This window comes from Dreissena polymorpha, chromosome 7 (assembly GCF_020536995.1).
Source record: "Dreissena polymorpha isolate Duluth1 chromosome 7, UMN_Dpol_1.0, whole genome shotgun sequence".
Lineage (NCBI taxonomy): Eukaryota > Metazoa > Mollusca > Bivalvia > Myida > Dreissenidae > Dreissena > Dreissena polymorpha.
Genome location: NC_068361.1, coordinates 61,567,805 through 61,589,722, shown reverse-complemented (window position 1 = coordinate 61,589,722; position 21,918 = coordinate 61,567,805). Strand labels below are relative to the sequence as shown.

The 21,918-nt window shown below is 35.1% G+C and overlaps 1 protein-coding gene across 1 annotated transcript; it reads right to left on the bottom strand.

Annotated features, from left to right (window-relative positions):
* Positions 1-5,800: 5,800 nt before the first annotated feature.
* On the bottom strand, positions 5,801-13,584 carry LOC127837846 (uncharacterized). Its single transcript, XM_052365253.1, has 4 exons — positions 13,484-13,584; positions 9,621-10,253; positions 7,528-7,686; positions 5,801-6,355 (listed from the first exon to the last, which is right to left on the bottom strand). Exons 2-4 carry the CDS (start codon positions 10,176-10,178, stop codon positions 5,816-5,818), a joined length of 1,257 nt encoding a protein of 418 aa, XP_052221213.1. The 5' UTR covers positions 10,179-10,253; positions 13,484-13,584; the 3' UTR covers positions 5,801-5,815.
* Between the last annotated feature and the right edge of the window lie 8,334 nt (positions 13,585-21,918).

Below are 21,918 nucleotides of genomic sequence, written 5' to 3'. Positions count from 1 at the left end.
TTTCAGTTTTACATGACAATGAAAAATCAAAATATATGTGGCTAAGTTTGAAGTGGATATGATTTTCATCATTGCGGTTTGCTTTTGCTTCCTTAAATCCTGAAATCAATATCTTCTGAAAAGAACGACTTTTGCAGAAATGTGGCTGATTTGAACTAAGTCTCGCTACATGACCATACAAAACACACGACAATTTATTGGCAGCATCGATGTTAAGTCCACACAGAAATTTAAATAACTCGCATATTTGGAGATGGCCGTTATCAAATCTCCAAACAAATTCACTTATTTCGCCATCGATGACGTTCATATTATCAGCAATATAAAACGCAGCCAGAAACTCCTGAATACTTTTGTGTACGAATGAAAGAGAGGGTGATCTATTTGTGAAGGATGAACTTCGTCTCTGAGATAAAATTCCAGCATTAAGTGCAAACGATTTTATTTCTGCTTTGTCGGCGGAATGTTGCAAATACTGATTAAACTCCATTTCGCTAAAAACAAGTGATTTCTCCCTCTCCAATGAAAACAGACAGTAAAATGCTACCTTAGCAATAGATTTCACAAACTTGATATTTGGTTTTATAAAATGTGTGTTTTTCAAACAAAATACCGGTGAATCATAAAAATATTCATTTTCATTGTTGATTTTTGCAAGAAGACTGTCAAGCAGAGAACTGTAGATTTGACAAGCTGTTCCTTTTAGGCATAAACCATCGACCCACAGGCACACGATCATTGTCAGCATCATTGGAACCTCTAGAAAATGTTCAAGTTGATTCTTGTCGATATACTTTTTGAATTCCGAGTTGAAGTCTTTATTGTGCTCATTATAACAACTTACTAATATGTTATTGGCTAACATGTACGGCTTGTTTACTCCAGTAATTTCTAGTAAACTCCCAATGCAGGAATCTCTGATACAGTTTTCAAGTTTCCACGGACGAGTTGTTATCAATACTGTACAAAGATTGTAACATGTAGGCAACAACGGCTGGGGTAGTTTTCCATCGGAGTAAGTCCACTCATCTAATCCGTCTTGAATCACTAAACACGGCTCTTTAAGCATTACTTTTTGGAGAAGTATGTACATTTTCTCTCGATCAAGATCTCCGTATATATTGTCAATTATCTGCTCTTTGATAATATGCATAACTTCTAACTGAGAAGGCGAATCTCTCAACGTAACTAGAAATACAAATTCATATTCGTGCAGTGCCTCTTTATCATTAAAGTTCTCCCTAAGCTGTGATGTCGGATCCGACTTCGAAGAATCACTGCACCAATCTAGAACAACTTTTGTAGCAAATGTCGTTTTACCTGTTCCAGCCTCACCTTTTAAGAAAATAAGATTATTCTGTGCGTCTCTCATCAGAATATCTTTGTATTTATCCACGCATTTTGTTTTGCCATCGACATGTTTTTGAATTTTTGGAGGAACATATATGTCCATCAAAGGTTTGTCTATGAGTAGCATCAATACCGATAAAGGTGTGTGTCGAAAACGAGTGCTGTAATACCGCTTCATTTGTTGTTTTAGCGCTAAAATAACAAACAATATATGTTTAATGAATACCAACTGATGAAAACAAATGTTATCTTAGATTGGTATCTAGTTTTACATTACATATATAGGATCATCACAAACGAACAATTTGCAAGAAATTTTGAAACACCGCCACTTTTTTTAACAACATAATATACTCTGTATTGCATAGAACCATGTTCGGTAAACTGCATCGCAAGTGGCAGCCATGTTTGCCAAGTAAAATAACAAATATTGCAAAAGCTATATTCTTTTAAAACTTGTGCGTACGAGCAATTTGAAATTAAGATAGTTAAAGTTCTTTAGTATTTATACAATGGTAAAGCCATGACAAAGATCAAAAGGTGAAAACATTGTTTTCGTATTACGGGCAAAAGCCCGCATAGCGGGCGTTGACCGTTCATACATATGGCAATTTAGACAAATAATATGCATAGGGGATGCATCTACAAAAGAATTGTCACGCGACATATATTTTCGCGATGCATTTATCCCCCTTGAATACTTATCTTGTCCATGTTCTGCCTCAGTTTGTTTAGTTGCGAATTTATTTGATTCGATTAATTCAATATCTTAATATTATTATTATCCTCACAAATCAATACATAAAACTGTTGGTATAATTGATTCGCTGAATTCATGAACATCGGCGTTGATTTCAAGCTCTCAAATTTTTAAGGGGAGCTAACCACTGCGCATAAAGCGTCCGGTGTTTTAATACTTGTCAAAATTCGTGACTCATTTTCCATTCGCTCTCAGAAAGCAGTTTTACGTGTGATCATGGGCAATATTCTGGTGAGTTGTGGTTGTTATCCATCAGAAACGCATTTATTCACAAAATTTAACGATATTCCGATTTAACTTTTTAATCTTTAAGCTTATTTAAACGTATTTACAAAAAGTCTGCTCGCAATTTGCCAATATCCCGAAAGGTTACATATCACTATGTAAAGTTTAGGCCTAAAACAACAAAATCTGATACCGTTGGGTTTTCGTACCAAAATCTTTCGTAACAAACCTCCCAGATTCGAAATCAACAACAAAAACAGGACATTTATAAATTGTCTGCATCATTTATAAAATTTTAATATTTTTTTTTTGGTTTTCCGTTTTTAGAAGCTGTTCTGCCAAGGCAAGAGCTGGGCATCACCCAAGTCATTCTTTCGAGCAACACTGACAGTTTTGGTTTCCAGAAATCAACAAATGAGGGATTTCTGAGTTCCCAAGCTATACACACAGTTATTAGCTGTGGTGATCTTATTTATTGGTTCTGTAGGTTTTACTTGGATGGAACATGTATAAACTTTAATAGAACTTTGAAAAGTCTTTATCTGTCTATAAACAAAAATTAGCTATGGCATTATACGATCAGATGTGCAAACATTGTCAAAGGGTTGTTAAATTAACAATTTGAAGGCAATTATGCTGAAGAAATATGAAGGTTCCAATGCAAAATTAGTCTGTATATAGACAAGTGTCTGCCAATAAATATCAAACTAGTAATACAAACCTTACCACAAGTATGTAAAAGCACTAAGTACCTGTTGTTATCATTTTTAGATAAGATAGTGTAGTTCTAATAAGTGGCAAATAGCTTGTTTAGATAATGCATAATGCCATTAATATGATTTCCTTTCTATTGTGTTACTTATAAATTGGTTGTAACTTAAAAATTGTTGTTCCATGATAAATGTTTTGTGCGCTAGTAAAAAACCAGCATTGTTAATTTTGTAAAAGGTAATAAAATGTTACTTCATTGATTCCACAGTTTGTCAAAAGATAACATCACGTTGTAATTTCATAAACTTAAATATTCTTGTAAGTTGATTACAGTGTTTTAGTATTACTTATTGTGTAAACTATTATTTAATGCGCAAATAAAGGACGCTTAAGGGTTTTGTAGCCTCCACACAATACCACCGTACCTTTTTGATATATGTACTGAATATATATATATATATATAGATATATGATATATGATATAGAGAATAGAGATAATATATATGAGAGATTATATACATATAGAGATTGAAGAAGATATAGAAGAGATATATGGAGATATATAGTAGATATAAGAGTATGATAGATGAGAGATCAGGAATAGAGATAAGAGCAGAGAGAGAGAGAGAATAGGAGAGAGAGAGTATAGAATGAGAAGAGAGTATAGAGAGATAGATATAGAGGAGATGAGAGAGGAGAGAGAGATGTAGATAGATACATGAGAGAGATATATAGATCAGACAGATATAGATAGACAGAGGGTATCAGAGATATGATATAGAAGATGCAGGACATACGAGATATAGATATAGCAGATGCAAGTGATATATAATATATATCAGTCATAATATACGAATATAGATATAATATAATATCATACATATATATATATATGAGATACTATATATTAGTATATATATATATATATTAAGTACTATATATATATATATTTATATATATATATATATATATATATATATATATATATATATATATATATTCTCAGTACATATATAAAAGGTACGTGGTATTGTATTACATCATTTACATGCTTCTGCTAGCGGCTTAGCCAAGAAAGACAATAACTGACATATAAATAAGCTCATATGATTACTGATAATCTATGTTTTATTGTATATGTTATTTGAATGTTTAAATAAAACAATATGGATGATATAACATAATGAATTCTAATATTTGCATTCAAATTGTAACTATAGAGCTACAAACTAAGTATATGCAGTTTAGACTGTGATTTAAGAATTGCTACAAAATGGCTAACTTTAAAGTGGCGACAAAATTTTAACTATTCGACAATAATTTGAGAAATAAAATTAGAACCCTGCAAGATACCTGTATGAATTTAATATTTTAATTGCAAAACAAGTATGCTGCCATGCTGTAACACATAATTATACATTGATAATCAAAAAAGACAATTAGCGGTGTTAACGTTTCCCAACAGTAAGTCCGTAGTACACGGATAGAAGTTCCAGGTATGTTTTTCAATACTTAGTGTGTGTAATTTGACAGTCTAAAACTTATTGGATTAAAAAAATCCTGTCAAATTTGTCAATCAAAATTGAAATGACACATCACATAATCACATTATTTTTATTATGTTAAATCAGTGTATTGTATGCTAAAATCAACTGCTTCAGCAAGCTGTTAAGTTGAATTGAGATGTTTGATGAAACAAACTGTTTCCTGGGTAGGACCAGTACTTAGTGTCTTTAGGATTATCTAAAGAGTGCTCCCACTTAAGGGATCAGTGCACCTTACTAAGCCAGTAAGCAGACACCCTATCCACTATACCGCAGCCATCGAACCAGCTTTAAATTCCTGCGGCTAGAAAACACACAATTATAAGATGTTAGATCTTTAAGCTAGCTTCTCTTTTTAATATTGATTTTTTTGGATGCATTACTTTATTAGTGAAACAATTATACTATTTTGAACACAATAATGTCCATATATTAATTAAAATACATGGTTATCAAAAAAATTAAAAAGCTTTTGCCCGTAAATTAGGTAGCACCTATAATTATATTAGTTCGTAAGTACAAGTTTAATATGTTTGAAGTGACAGTTCTGCTGTCGATCTGCAATGTCGAAAATAGCAAAAAAAATTAAAGCGGCGAATTTCTACACTAGTGTTTTACTCTGCAAGTCCTTGTATTTAATGTTTATTGAGAAATGCAACGCGCAAATAAATACAGCAATACAATATAACTAGTTTTAAGAATATGTGCATTAGCAGTAACATGTAGCTGGAAGGATTGAAAAATATATCTATATTATATAGCTGAATTGCATATTTATATTCACATGAATATGGAACTAACCTGCAAGATGGTTATTGAGATTACTTCAACAATTTGTTCAAAACCCTTAACATTGTATGTGTCCGTTTGCCATATATCATGTGAAGTTTAATACTTGATCTTAGTATCATCAAACAATTAACATGTTTGTTACAATATTATATAGAGGATATTTGATGGATTCGGTAGAATATCGATTTTTATTTCACGAGTGATCATATAAAATATTTTTTTTGTATGATCACGAGTGAATTAAAATCGATATTCCATCGAATCCAACAAATTTTCTTTTTATTTTACGCTTTTTTTACCGTAAATTTACATTGCGAAAGAGTTTAACTGGATAATTTCGCTGGATTTATGACGTCATTTCGTCGAAAAATGACGTCATTTCACAATAAAACAGTGAAAAATATCGATATTTTTCACTGTTATTTTTCACTGTTTAAATTAGTAAAATACCAGTTTTATTTCTCTCATATTTCTCTAGAAACCACCGGAAAGTATAAAATAAAATTATATATTTACCTTCACGAGCTAATTCATAGTTACATGGATTATATTCGTCCACCGTAATGAAATGTAAAACGTTTTCCGATGCTTCCTTTAGTTCCTCTTTATATTTGGCTGCGTTGTTATCAAATTCAGATTTACACTTGATAATGTGATCGTCAAATTCATTTTTGCAAGTATTAGTTTTCTTTTCGATTTCATTTTTACATGTGGTTGTATGACTATCTAGAATTTTTTTACAGCTGACTGTTTGTGTCACTATTTCAGTTTTACATTGGTCTCTGCTATAAAGAATTTCTTCTTTGCATATACCTGTCTGAGATTTTATGTCATCCGTACACGTGAGTATGTATTTTTTTATTTCATCTATAGCTTCTTCTGCGGTGTGTTCCACTTTCTGCAATATCTGCTGAGCTTCCTTTAGACCATTACACATTTCGGCCGTTGTGATCTTAAACGTGTCCTGTTTCAGCTTTAAAAAACACAAGCGACTTTAACTAGAGCTTTGTCACAGACGTGACGTATACCCCCACATGCTGCATTGACACAGAATATTTTGCATGCTGTCTTCACAAAACAAAAGAATCTCATTGATGGCGATTTTTAAGAATTATTATGTTATATGAGTTATGGCTATTTCGACCTTTGAACTCTTAAATTCTTTCGCATGACACCCCGTCCAATTACTGTGAACAAAATTAATGTACAGTCATTTTAAAATCTCACAATGAATTACATAGTTATGGCCCGGACAAGCTCATTTATGGCCATTTTTGACTTTTGAAATCCAAGTGTGACCTTGACCTTGGAGATATAGATGTAATTCTTTCGCATGACAAGCCGCCCAATGATTGTGAACACATGTACTGAGTAATTTTAAAATCTCAAAATGAATGACATAGTAATGGCCCGGACAAAATCTTTTATGGCCAATTTTGACCTTTGAACTAAAAGTATGACCTTGACCTTGGATATACCGACGTAATTCTTTCGCGTGACACACCGTCCAATGATGGTGAACAAATGTGCCAAATGATTATAAAATCTCGCAATGAACGCCAAGATCATTTATGGCTATTTTTGACCTTTGAACTCAAAGTGTGACCTTGACCTTGGAGATATTGACGTAATTCTTTCGCAAGACACACTGTACTATGATGGTGAACGAATGTGTCAAATGATTTTAAAGTCTCACAATAAATGACAAAGTTATGGCCCGGACAAGCTCATTTATGGGCACCTGCAAGTGTGACCTTGACCTTGGAGATATCGACGTACTTCTTTCGCATAACACACCGCCCGATGATGGTGAACAAATGTACCAAGTCATTCTAAAATCTAACGATAAATGACATAGTTATGGTCCGGACATACGTTCGATTAAAAAAGCACTCAGTGATCATGTGACCCAGTTTTTGACCCCGCATGACCCATATTCAAACTTGACCTAGACATCATCTAGATAGAACTTTTGACCAAGTTTGGTAAAAATCGGATGAAATTTTCGGGACAGACCGACAGACCGATCGACAAAGTGACTCCTATATAGCCCCCATTACCAATGGTAATGGGAGTATAATTTATGTGAAACAATAAATAAATGCTGAAGATTTATTGTCATTAATTTTTTATCATACGTAGTACCTGTTGAAGTTTAATCACGGCGTCCTGTGCACTGCTGTCATGTGCTAGTGATGTTGGATCTCCTAGCAGATCAGTAAGCGTTGTGAAATAGTCATTAAGATCGATGTCGGTCACTTTGCAGACAGAAGTGTGACGGACTGCTTTGCAAATATCACGAGCCTATTATCAATATATAATAAACCTCATAAGCTTCTATTTAGCAAATAAGATAAGCATGACAATATAGATTTTACATTAAATTACAATAAAGACTTGCAGTGAATGATAATAATAATAAAAAGTTTAATTCAATAAATGGTGGAGAGTGGTGGTGGGTGGTGGAGGGTGGTGGTGGGTGGCGGTGGGTGTTGGTGAGTGGTGGTGGTGGAGGGTGGGTGTGGGTGGACGTGGCGGTGGTTGGTGGTGGTGGGTCGTGTTGGTGGGTGGTGGTAGAGGGTGTTGGTGGGTGTTGAAGGGAGGTGGTGGTGGGGGGGTGTGTGGTGTGGTGGGGTGGGTGGTGGGTGGTGGAGGGTGGTGATGGGGGGGGTTGGTGGTGGGTGGTGATGGGTGGTGGTGGGTGGTGGTGGGTGGTGGGGTGGTGGTGGTGGGGGGGGGGTGGTGGTGGGTGGTGGTGGAGGGTGGGGGGGTGAGTGGTGGGGGGGGTGGGGAAGGGAGGTGGTGGGGGGTGGGGGGTGGGGGTGGTGGGGGAGGGTGGTGGGGGTGGTGGGGGGGGGGGTGGTGGGGTGGGGGGGGGGGTGGTGGTGGGTGGTGGGGGTGGTGTGGGGGGGGGGGGGTGGGGGTGGTGGTGGGGTGGGAGGGGGGGGGGGGGGGTGGGGGGGGGGGTGGTGTGTGGAGGGGGGTGGGGGGTGGTGAGGGGGGTGGGGGTGGTGGTGGGGGGTGGGGGGGGGGGGTGGGGGGTGGGGGGTGGTGGTGGGTGGTGAGGGTGGTGGTGGGTGGTGATGGGGGTGGGGGGTGGTGATGGGTGGTGTTGGGTGGTGATGGGTGGTGGTGGTGGGGGGTGGGGGTGGGTGGTGATGGGTGGTGGGGGGTGGTGATGGGTGGTGGTGGGTGGTGATGGGTGGGGTGGGTGGTGATGGGGGTGGTGGTGAGGGTGGGGGTGGTGGTGGTGGTGGGGGTGGGGGGGGGTGGGGGGGGTGGGGGGTGGTGGTGGTGGTGGTGGGTGGTGGGGGGTGGTGGTGGATGGGGGGTGGGGGGTGGTGGTGGGTGGGTGGGTGGTGGTGGGTGGTGGTGGGTGGTGAAAGGTGGAGGTTGTTGTGGAGGGTGATGGTTGCTGGTGGTGGGTGGTTGTGGGTGGTGGTGGGGAGTGGTGACGGGTGGTGATGGGTGGTGGTGGGTGGTGAAAGGTGGTGGTTGGTGGTGGAGGGTGGTGGTGGGTGGTGATGGGTGGTGGTGGGTGGTGGTGGGTGGTGATGGGTGGTGGTGTGTGGTGATGGGTTGTGGTGGGTGGTGAAATGTGGTAGTTGGTGGTGGAGGGTGGTGAAGGGTAATGATGGGTGGTGGTGGGTGGTGGACGGTGGTGGTTGCTGGTCGTGGGTGGTGGTGGGTGGTGATGGGTGGTGATGGGTGGTGGTGGGTGGTGGAGGGTGGTGGTGGTTGGTGGAGGATGGTGGTGGTGTGTGGTGTAGTAGTAGTAGTATAAGTAGTAGTAGTAGTAGAAGTAGTAGTAGTAGTAGTAGTAGTAGTAGTAGTAGTAGTAGTAGTAGCAGCAGCAGCAGCAGCAGCAGCAGTAGTAGTAGTAGTAGTAGTAGTAGCAGTAGCAGTAGCAAAAGCAGTAGCATCAGTAGTAGTAGTAGTAGTATATAGCAACCATCATTTTAATACATTTTATGCACAATTTTTGTAAATATTTCATTCGTTTTACACGTCAATGCTATTGTTTACATTGTCTGAGATAATAAATGAATGTGCATACGTTGAATAAAGTATATGCGTAATTAATATCCTTTTATGTAATATATGGACGATATACATGGCAAATACCCGTGTATATAAGCAAATATGTGTCTTCAAAACCATTAACGTTATTTTTTTAACATTTAATTACATTTACTTATATAAATATCTGTTTGTAGACTCTTGTGTGCGGAATTTACCTTAGTCAAGAGACATGCAGGATCTGTTGGTTTCTGTTTTATGCTGAACGAGAAGCGTTGGTCAAATGGTTTGAAGTTCAACAAAAAACTGATAATCCCGTTGAAATCCGTGTCTTCAAACGACATTTGTTTATCATAGCCGTCTTCTGGAAAATAACATTTTGCAATTTCCCATGGATGAGACGCCCATCGTTGTGCTGATGTACACTTCCATGAAGGTCCTCGGTATCGGTGGTTGTTTGCAATTTGGCCCATAACCTTATCACATATATTTACCGGGCATGGTCGCGTGTAATTTGAAGCAGGGTCATGCATGGAGCATGTTTTTCTCCAAATTTTGCAGACTTTGGGTGTTGGACATGTCAGCAAATTTGCAGTGCTACAGCACACAAGAGGAGTTTGCATGCTAAATATGGAGGTGTAAATACTTGAGTGGAAATTCTGAGCCTCTGTTTTTACGAGGTGCTGTAAGCCTGACTTTGCAATGTCTATAGCCAGCCATGACTTTAACCAGTTGGTCCTTTCCTTCTCCGAGAAAACATCGGCTAGTTTCGCCATTACATGTATGTAAGTTGTCTCAAGCAGTGCGTCGTTAACAAACAACTGCCATTTCGTCTTGACCACGTTTTGTATCTGACAATATGCAAAAAAACATATATTTACAAACAATGTCAACACATGTACATATACAATCGTCACACACTCCTTAATTAGTTTTATTATCATATTAACTGATATCATCAAATCAGGCTGCAAACAATACATCGTTTTAATTATTAATTTTTAAAGTCGTAGTCGTAGTCGTAAAAGTAGTAGTATTGATTCACAATTTAAATAATGTATTTACAATTGCTGTGTGTTCTATTGCGCAACGCAAATATTTGCCTTTAATTGGAAGTGTGTGCGCGCTATAAGTTCTATTTATGTATGTTGGTATAACTGAGTACTGTATAACAAAACTATACACAATTATTCTAACCGCCGTAAATTTATTGAAAAACCATTATGGTAAGATAAAAAAACGCGAACGTTTAATGGAGTGATATTTAGGCATTAATCACAATACATCTAGCTTGTCTTGTACAAGCGACCTTGATGAGTACTATACATTAACGCGAGAATATATGCTACAAGGATGCCGTAGAAATAAATTCTATGTAGACAAAATTATTTCACCAGCAAGACAACGCCATACTAGACGCATGTGAACTGCAATACCTTGTACATAAGGTACAGTAACGCAAATGTACATATTTCTCAGTGAAAAGGGTTGTCAGACGAATTTTGTCACGGGCGTTAGAGGAGAAACTCCGCAAGTGTCCAATGTGGTGTGAACACGTAATTTATCACTATACGTAACTAATGCCATTAGATCGTTGATTACGCCACGCAAATTACAATATATATTCTACATCCGCAAAATAAATCCAACTATTTTTGAAAATATTTAAAATTAGGTACGTAATATAATATTTGTTTATAAGCAGATTTATATGTGTATGGAGGATATAAAGTTATATATAACATCAGTTGCGAGTTATTTGAGAAGCGTCACGTAAAGTGTGGGTTCCCAAATTGTATCCGCAATGCGGCATTGTGTCACACCGGTCTTACTGACAATAACGTAGTGACGTCACCATCTATGTATAGAATGGCAATGCGGAGTTTACTTGATCAACTGTAAACAATCGCACAGCGTGTTTGGGTTTCCGCTAAATGAATGAGGACGACAATCGACCCTTGCAAATAAATCAAGAACTTAAGTTATAACCCCTTCTTATGTTTCACAAAATAAATTCATAATCGCACATAAATCCTCGCGCGATAAAATACTACCACTACTGCGACACAAATTTTCAATTAACACGCCTTTGTGACAGAAGACGCATCTAACAGTACATGCTATGTTTATAGATGCCTTTCGCGACCGTTGTTTATTTTTGAGGTTTACACTTCATATACATTTATATTTGTTAATGCAGCATCAACATACTAAAACAATATCCCGGAAAGAGAAAAATAATGCATTTGAATATCAACAGTCGAATTCGCCAGCATGTATATCATGCATGTACGATGTGAATCTAAATTTAGTTTCAGTGCAGATTCATTCATACGACACAAAGACACAATTTTGTTTTACGGATCATTTTAATTTCCTGCAACGATATATATTCATACGCTACACGAACACTAACTCCGATTCTTATAAAAAGACAGTTTCGCTCGGCATAGAGGGCTGGGACAGTCATGTAAAATATCGAATATAATATATATTTTTTATAAACAACTGGTAGCAAGATTAGTTGCAGATAATTGGTCAGTTACTACATTTTAACTTACTCTTTTACTCTTTTACCTGTTAATTCTTTTCAGCTCAATTCGACAGAGACAAATACCCATAATGTCACTTTAAGTTTAAACCAACTAGAGCTTTGTCACAGGCGTGATGTATACCCCCACGTGCCGCATTGACACAGACTATATTGCATGCTATTTTGCATGCTGTCTTCACAAAACAAGAGAATCTAATTTATGGCGATTTTTAAGAATTATTAGGCCATTATAATTTATGGCCATTTTGACCTTTGAACTCTTGAATTCTTTCGCATGACACGTCGTCCAATGACTGTGAAAAAAATTAATGTTCAGAGTCATTTTAAAATCTCACAATGAACGACATAGTTATGGCCCGGACAAGCTCATTTATGGCCATTTTTGACTTTTGAACTCCAAGTGTGACCTTGACCTTTGAGATATCAATGCTATTCTTTTGCATGACACATCGTCCAATGATTGTGAAAAAATGTACCGAGTAAATGAAAAATCTCACGATGAATGACATAGTTATGGCCCGGACAAGATCATTTATGGCCATTTTTAACATTTGAACTCACAGTGTGACCTTGACGATGCAGATGTCGACGTAATTCTTTCGCGAGACAAACTGTCCAATTATGGTGAACAAATGTGCCAAATGATTTTAAAATCTCACAATGAACGATATAGTTATGGCTCGGACAAGCTCATTTATGGCCATTTTGGACCTTTGAACTCAGAGTGTGATCTTGACCTTGGAGATATCGACGTAATTCTTTCGCGCGACACGCTGTCCAATGATGGTGAACAAATGTGCCAAATGATTTTAAAATTTCACAATGAACGACATAATTATTGCCCGGACAAGCTGGTTTATGACCTTTGAACTCAAAGTGTGTATTTGACCTTGGAGATATCGACATAATTCTTTCGCGCGACACACCGTCCAATGATGGTGAACACATTTGCCAAATGATTTTAAAATCTCACAATAAATGATAAAGTTATGGCCCGGACAAGCATTTGACCTTTGAACTTCCAGTGTGAACTTGACCTTGGAGATATCAACGTACTTTTTCACACGACACACCGTCCCATGATGGTGAACAAATGTACCATGTCATTTTAAACACTAACGATAAATAACATAGTTATGGTCCGGACAAACTTTCAGTTTAAAACACACTAAGTGACCCCGTGACCTAGTTTTTGACCCGGCATGACCATATTCAAACTTGACCTAGACTTCATCTAGATACAACTTGTGACCAAGTTTGGTGAAGCTCGACAGACTGACCGACAGACCGACAAAGTGACTCCTATATAGCCCCCATTATCAATGGTAATGGGGGTATAACAATTACTCCATTTTACATACACAGTTAACATATACATACACATGTATGTGTAAGTGGTCTTATGAATTTGTCGCTGGACGCGAATTTAAAAAAAATACATTGTCGATCAGAACCCTCTTACTAGTGCTTATTTGAAATGTATCTACTTCAGCGTAGATTCAATACTTTATCAAATCAAAAACTTACATTTGAATGGCATTTTTATTCCTTAATCCTTTTTATTACTTTTTGGTGACCGGTCATGAATCGTTCCTCTAAATTTCCACCCTCAAAATGCTAAATATAATCTAAATCCGGATTTCCATTTGCCAAAAATACGCTACCGCGTGACGCGTATGGGTTTCCAATATATATGCTATGAATATAAACACCAGGAACTACTACCTAATAGCAGAGTACGCTCCCCTGTTTTATCATATGATATCTTAGGGTAGGATATGGCTCCAGTAAGGAGTATACAGGAATAATTCACTAGTATTATGTCAACATTTTTGAAGGAGAACAAATAAACGAAACACATATTTTTCGGCGTAAGCTGAATAAGCCAGCTTTTCACCCTGACTTGACCTTTGTAAGTGTCCAATAATACTCAAATAAAATTCCCCGCGGCTAGGTACGAATGAATACACTTCATTTATTCCATTGGCTGATTTGAGTATAACACCAGAACATTGGAAACATATCCGCGTCTTTGTAACACTGTTTTACTGCATGAAACAATTTTATCTCTAATGAAAAGGCCCAATAGATAGAACAGTTTTACAATCAATTTTCGACATAAATACAGTTTGTGCGTTCACCTTTTATTTTAAGAGAATTACCAGCGCAAAAGCGTTTAACTAAAGGCTATGTTGTCATATTTAGTACTTACTTGCATTGCATTTCAACCCGCGAGGTTTCGGGTCAATACGCGGTCATTTTGTGAAAGTCAGAGTTTATATACAGTTCATCACCGGAGTTCGCAAAAGGGGTTGCGATCATTGTGTCTTACTGACAATAACGTAGTGACTGTAATGCATTGCATTCCAATCCGCAAGGTATCAAGGTCAGTTTGCGGTCAGTTGCAGAAATCTTTATATAAACGCCGTCTCGTAAACTTTGTGCACTTGAAGTCTGTTTTGATCAGAAAGATACTAAATAAAGATATTCGGCGATATTATTGTGGTATGTCAATCATCGATTTTTAATATGGTTTCAAAATTTGCATGATAAGGACCAATTTTGATAAAATTAATTAGAAATATTTATCCATTTAGACCAGTTTATTAAGCATGACCACAATAATTCGCTTTACTATAATTATGCAATTAAATAAGATTCGAGTATTGCCGGCTGACCTATATGCACTCGTTTATTTTCATGTTTCTTGTGTTTTTCTATTCTGTAAATATAGATATCTGAGTAATAATATCACATAAAGCAAAATAAGCCACGAAATCTGGCGCAACACCCCGTAATTGATTTGCTTATGATGAAGCTAACAACTGCGCAGAAAAAAGGCATCCGCTACTTTTTATCTCATAGAGATAACTTTTGATCGTTCATAAACATCGACCACAATCAACGCCGTATATCTTTTTTAAAGATATTTCTTGTTTAATATTATCTCAGAGTGTATGCACCTTTATTTCACTGCGTAGCCTACCTTTAATTGGTCCGACACAGCAATGAAAGCTATTTTATAAGACTGTATACGCTATTAAGTGTAATCCTACAAATAATCCCTTCGTTTTCAGAATGCATTCACGACTACCGGTAGCTCATTTACTACAGTTGCTATTTTTAGAATGAGCTATTAAGTAGAATGTATGGTTATTGAAGTTTGACGTCAACCACACTATTGTATGTAAATGAAAAATAAAAAATATGGTTTATAACATATTAACACATTTAAATCTTAATTTATCACGCGATACATATTAGGGAATTACAATAAAATGTTTTTCGAGACGAGAAACCTACTAACTTGCTCTGATTCCGAAACTTTGAACAAATTAAATATAAAGTGTAACAAGATTGCATATTTATCCTACATAGTACCGTATTTACTATAAGTTTTGTGACACATTTTATGTCTTCAAGCAATAATGACACGCGTTTCATTTTGTGAGCTAAACAGGATGATTTCACTATGTTTTAAATGTTCACGAATTATCGTCTTCAATTCGTTTTGGAAAGCGTTGTGGCGAAGTGTTGTATTAAAGCATCAGTTATTCATACTGATTGCAAATATTTGTAATTATTATCTGTATTGATGTTTAGATATCGTCATGAAAACGTACTAGAACTTATTATTCAATAAAACTATAATTACCTTATTCGATATCTCAAAACTACCTTAATACAAGAACATGTCATCCTGATATCATTAAATGTATGTATGTGTATCTATGAATCTATATAACTTGTGTGTACATTATACAACCTAAAGCAAAAATTTTAAATGGCAGGCTTACTAATTGACCTGCTTATACCTGTGTTTTCACTTAAACGGTTTAACTGTGTATCGCCTTGTAAAAGCGATTTTATAATGATAAGCTTGTGTATTTGATATGCCCTTAAACTCTACCTACAGATGTGTATTGACTTCAATATTTTTTCAATTTTACTCAACTATTGTATAAGGATGGGGCAAACATGTTAATACAAAAATAATATATTCACTTTTATGCATAGATATCTCAAATTCAGGTCATGTTTTCTTAAGACAGTATTCACATATATAGTTTATATAGCATTTTCTGTCTGGCGAAAGTTTATTTTGCGAGGCTTAGAAAATCTGAACCACGAGCCTTGGCGAGTGGTTCAGATTTTCGTGCCGAGCAAGATAAACTTTGCTTTATTCGGCACCGACCTAGTATTCGATTTATCCCATCAATTTTCTTAGTCGTAAATTATTTCTTTAAAAATAGAATAGGAAAATTGAACTAGACGGAAAATCCCAAAGATATTTTAAGCAAACATTGTTTCATTATTTTAATCGTGTCGAGCCTAATACATTACAAATTGATCAGTAGCTAACCTGTGTTTCTGTTTATCATACCTCAACGTCCCCGATTTTTAAGAAATAATGAAAAAAAAGACACTAAACAACTGCATCTTAAGCGTGAAACAACATGCATTGTGTCGTATGACGTGTTAATAATGACGTCACGAGTACGCGCACTTAATATTTGTAAATAATGTTTATTTGCTTTTTGAGTTGCGTTATGTGTTAAAAATATATTACATCTTGGTATCAAATTGTTTGTTTTGTTGAATCTGATTCGATTTTACTAAAAATGATAACTTTATAGTTGATTCCGCGTAATATGAACATTCTTCGCCGCGCGTGACAGCTATATTTCAACACTGCTGAAATAGAGGAAAATTTATTCCACAGTGGTTTATTTCGACAATGCACGTCTGATGATGGGATAAATTATATATATATATATATATATATAGTCCCATTTAAATACGCTATTAAAATTACTGTCCCAACTATGTGTACATGTCTCATTTCCTTACTTTATAATTTTATAATACAAAAAACTATGTAACAAAATTCTGATATACATATTAATTTGTACTCTCATAGTTTCTTTATTATAATATTAATTAACAAAATATGGCGATATTTAGTTTCTTTATTGTTATTATAAATAAAGCTATGTAAAATTCTTGAAATGTTCTTTTTGTATGTGTACGTTCCTTATTTCTTCGTCCTTTATAATGAGAAAAATGATGTAAAATTCTTCAAAAATTCTTATTTACTTGCAGGCCTCTGATTTTTTAAATTCTAATAACACTATATTAAAGAATGATAGTTTCCATACTGGAAAGGCTGATCCCCACACAATTCGGTATTCTGTAAAACATACCGATATAAAAAAATCTAAACAATTTTTCAAAAATTCATTGTCATGACGTGTTTTAACTTTCTTTTTCTTAATAGAATAGTTTTTGAACATCCTTTCCCGAAAATAATTATGCCATCATTTATAAATGAACTGACATCATCTTCATCGAAGTTATCCGCTTTCGTTTCCCGCAATCTCGTAAATGTACTTTTCGGTTTGATCTCTGGTCACGCTCGCCAAAACAAACATGTGATGTGTAATTCGGTGGAATAATAACGCATACACAACTCGAAGAACTAATGTTTGTAACGTATTTAGTTATTTACACAAGGTGTCCAAGGCTATAAAATAGTCTGGTCACAAATGAATAAAATTTAAAGGACAATATCCACCCGCCCCAGAAGGGGCAGATGTAAGTAAATAACTCGCTAATTGTCATGTTTAGCTGTGTTAGACCCTAACTGTAAAGCCTAGGTGGTTCCCTTGAATATATGTAAGTCATAACATAAAGCAAGTTTGTGCTTGTCACATTACTGAGGTCAAAACATTTTGTTTACTTGCGTAGACGCGCGTTTGCCTTATTTCATATGAAAATAAACACCCATTAACGGAAAACATGTGCTTTCCAAGACCGGAATTAGCGAAACGGGAACTGGCCAATTACTTGGAGTATTCTCGCCGACATATGATGCCAATTTGTACACCCACTGTTAAGTTAGCCACGAACTGCCATAAAACAACGATTACCGTTATGTAATACATTGGTGTAATGGGCAGCTTCAGTAGATGTGTTTAACATAATGTAAAATAAACATGAATTAGCAATATCGTTTAAAATATTTCTTATTTACTATGTAACAAATGCAATAAGTTGCACTTATAAGCAGAAATGACAAAATATGTGTCCACATACAATTTTTTATTGAAACTGTGAAAGCGCTACCACACTTTAATATTTATATACAGCCATACAAATGTAACGGCTGAACTCATTAAATGTCATACAATTCAGGAATTTGAACACTATTTACATAAATGAAAAAAATATGGAATAAAATACTTCACTAATAGGAAAAATCACAGTGATCAAACTGTTGGATTGCCAAAACTAATATACTCATTTACAGTTTAAGAGAGACAAAATGATAGTAAAATTAAAACTTAAGGAAACATAACTAAATTCACAATTTTATTGCATTACAAACCCGAAAGGATTAAACGTAATCAAATCATACAAGAATACATAAAATGGCGGTTTAAAATGTTTGACATAGAAAGCTATGTCGAAAGTCTCAAAACTAATTGGATTAAACGATTAACACATCAACTTAAATAATAATAAAAAATATTATTTTCTTGTAAGCTATATGGTAATTATTTCAGTAAAAAAAACTCGCATAAATCTGACGATACATTCACAATACAAATTCTATCAGTGTTCTTGAATGATATACATGTATTTAAAGCATAAGGTCCAAACTAAAAAACAACATGATCACAAATATCACAAAATAAATAATTTGGAATAACTAATTCTTAAAAAATTATCAAAGTTTATGTTTGTCCAAAGGATGGAATATAAAAGGTGTCAATAACAACAAATATACGACTATACATCTAAGCAATTAAATAGCTTCGAGAAATTACAAGTACAAGATAAATACGTACAATTGATTTAATGAAATACTATGGCCTCAATAAAAGTGTGACATTCGATTGGACATCCTCTTGTGGTTAACGACACAATGATGTTAGTTAGTAATTTTCTGGAAAGTATCTGATCATCTATGGAGATAATAGGTAAATGTGTGACGGAAATAGGTGCAAATAAATCCTGAACTAAAATGCTCAAAGGAAGAGTGCCATGATTTGTGATAACAATTAAATTAAAACAATGCATTATTATTTTTATAAAATGTGTAACAACGTTAGTCTTTCCCAGACACTACTGGTTCCAGCAAAGATCGACCTTTGGTTCCAGTTAATAATTATATGTTGTGTGCATGTCATCGATCTATTTGTTGTTTGTTTTTATCCTCATGTGTCTAGGTACGTTGACTTTAATTTGTTCTGAATAAAGTTCGATTTCTAAGCTTTTCCGTTTTTATCGCAATGATGAGCAGAGTTTGTGGTTAACAAGATAAATATCGAGCACGTACATAGTGTTCATTACCAAGCTCATCAGTAAAAAAAATAATAGCAATGATTTAAGAAAGCATTGTGTTCATACTGATATATATTGAATTATTGTGAATACAAACTGTGCTTTTATCAACCTTTTACATACGCGCTTTTATGAATACCCCTCCGTGTGTTACCCAGTGGGCGGGGTATGAACTTTGCAGATGCGAGTGACGTCCCTCATCAACTGTCTATATTGAAAATTTCGCACCAGAAAGCAATAAATACGCCAAAGAAACTGTATAACAACATCAAGTCATGTATCTTTCAGAAAATCAATTTTTTTATTCAATATTAAACATACAATGTATACATGTAAATGATCATATAACTAAGTGATATCATGTAGCAGCAATAATGTTTAAACATGTCATACAAAATATGCTAATATATCTATTTTTTGACCTTGTGGTTTCCTTTTGATTAAAAAAGAGAAAAAGTTTATAATGTATTATTTTTCTTTGTAAGGATGTGAAAAAAAAAACAGAAACAAACAAAAACAACAACAGCATTGTTATGATAAGGATGAGTTGCATAGAGTGAAAGAAAGCATACTGAACATGTTTATGAAAGTTTAATGTGTTTCCATTTTTGTTCAAATATATGAAGTTTTTCATTGTCTAGGGCAATTTCTTTTTCAATTTGAATCTTCAGTTTTAAATAATTGATAAAACAGTCATTGAAGGTCTTTGTTTTCTGTATTTCATGCTGAATATAAAATATTTCATTAATATAATTATGTAATTCACAACGTTATCAAGCTCTTGTATTTTAAAGGTATTAACCCCTAAACTGATATCTAAGAGAGATAGTTTAACAATTAATTGTTGTTTCTCTAGAAAGGTTGTCAATTGATTCCATAGAGGTTGAATATGTTGACACTCCCAGAAAAGGTGTTCTATTGTTTCAATATGTTCACTACACATATCACATAGATTCGTGTTGGATAGGTTGCATTTAAAAAGTTGTTTATTCGTAGCTATGATTCTCTGGATATATTTATATTGAAAGTTTCTCAGTGTGCTATCAAAAGTTGATTTATATGGCATGACAAATATTTGTTTCCAATTAAATTCTTTTTCTCCAAGAAGGTTTTGCCATTTAGTTTGAACTTAAGAGATTTCGGAAGGGTTTTTAATTTAAAGTGTGTAAAATATTTTGTTCGTTTTTGTTTGTTTTGCAATTATGTTTTCTACGAAAGTTTTTTGAGTACATGGTGTGTTATTTGTATTGGTTACAGCTTTAATATGTATGGGTATACTTTTGATCAATACGTAGTACATCAGGAAATTACTTGTAGGTATTCCAAATATGTAGCATAAGTTATCAAAAGAATAGAAGTCGTTTATTCTGAAGTCGTATACTTGATCCTCATATTTTATGTTTCGTTCGAACCAATGTTTATAGAATAACGTTTTATTGTTAGTAGTTATGTCTTTATTGTTCCATAGAATGATTTTACTGTTTATTTTGGTTTCTAAATTATGAGTAACTTTACACCATGCCGATAGAACAATCGATAGAAATATGTTTTTGGTTGAAATTTCATCTAAGATATTATTGTCGATATAACATTCAAAAAGTAGGGAATCGCCATATTTTTAAGAATTTTCTGGTAGAATAATTTCCATTTACTCGTATTCGTATTATCGAAATATCTTTAAACCCAACTGCATTTGATTGCATTCAGGAATGAATCTATATCCGTTAGTCTGATACCTCCATTTTCTACTGATTGAATTAATTGAGTTCGCTTAATTTTATCAGGTTTACCGTCCCATATGAAATTAAATATTTCTGATTTTATATCTTCAATAATATATTTTGGTGGGTTTGGGAGGACTGTTAGTGTATAAATTAATTTAGGGAGTGCAAACGTTTTCAACACAGTGTTTTTTCCAATTAATGTGAGTTTACGATGCTGCCATGATTTTAAGAAATTTTTAATTTTTGTAGCTTTGGTAATATATGTTTTTTTTTTAAATTGTTACATTTTCATTGTTTGTGAAGGTTATTCCTAACGTTGTGGCTTCATCTGATGTCCAGTTAAATTTGATTTCTTTTTTACGATGAATATTGCTTTGTTTAAATTTACCTAATCGTAGCACAGTGCATTTACTTTTGTTTAGCTTAAGACCCGATGCCATTCCAAAAAGGGTTAGCGATTCTATAAGAGTATTGAATGAGTCACTACTGTCATTTAAAAAACAGTTGCATCGTCAGCAAATAGGGGCTGTTTTTATTTTTTTCGTCAGGTTCTAGCGATATTCCCTTTATATGTTTATTTGATTGGATATAGTGTGATAGATACTCGATACATATAATAAATAGTGAGGATGAGAGTGGACATCCTTGTCTTACCCCTCGTTCGATGTTGAAACTGTTTGAGAAAAAGCCATTGTTAATTATTATACTGTTAATATCGGTATAAAATAGTTTAACCCATTTAATTAGACTTTCACCGAAATTCATATTGTCTAAGCAAGAGAACATAAACGAATGGTCTAGTGAATCGAAAACCTTTTCGAAGTCTGCAAAGAAAATGAGGCCAGAATTGTTTGGTTGGTTGAAATAATTTATGCATTCTTGTATTAGACG

What these genes read in the sequence shown, in the direction of transcription:
- LOC127837846 (XM_052365253.1), bottom strand. Translation starts at nt 10,178, where the DNA reads ATGGCGAAACTAGCCGATGTTTTCTCGGAGAAGGAAAGGACCAACTGG. An exon ending in CTGCATGTCTCTTGACTAAG is followed by an intron (nt 7,687 to 9,620) that starts GTAAATTCCGCA and finishes TATTGATAATAG; the next exon opens with GCTCGTGATATTTGCAAAGC. An exon ending in CCGTGATTAAACTTCAACAG is followed by an intron (nt 6,356 to 7,527) that starts GTACTACGTATG and finishes TGTTTTTTAAAG; the next exon opens with CTGAAACAGGACACGTTTAA.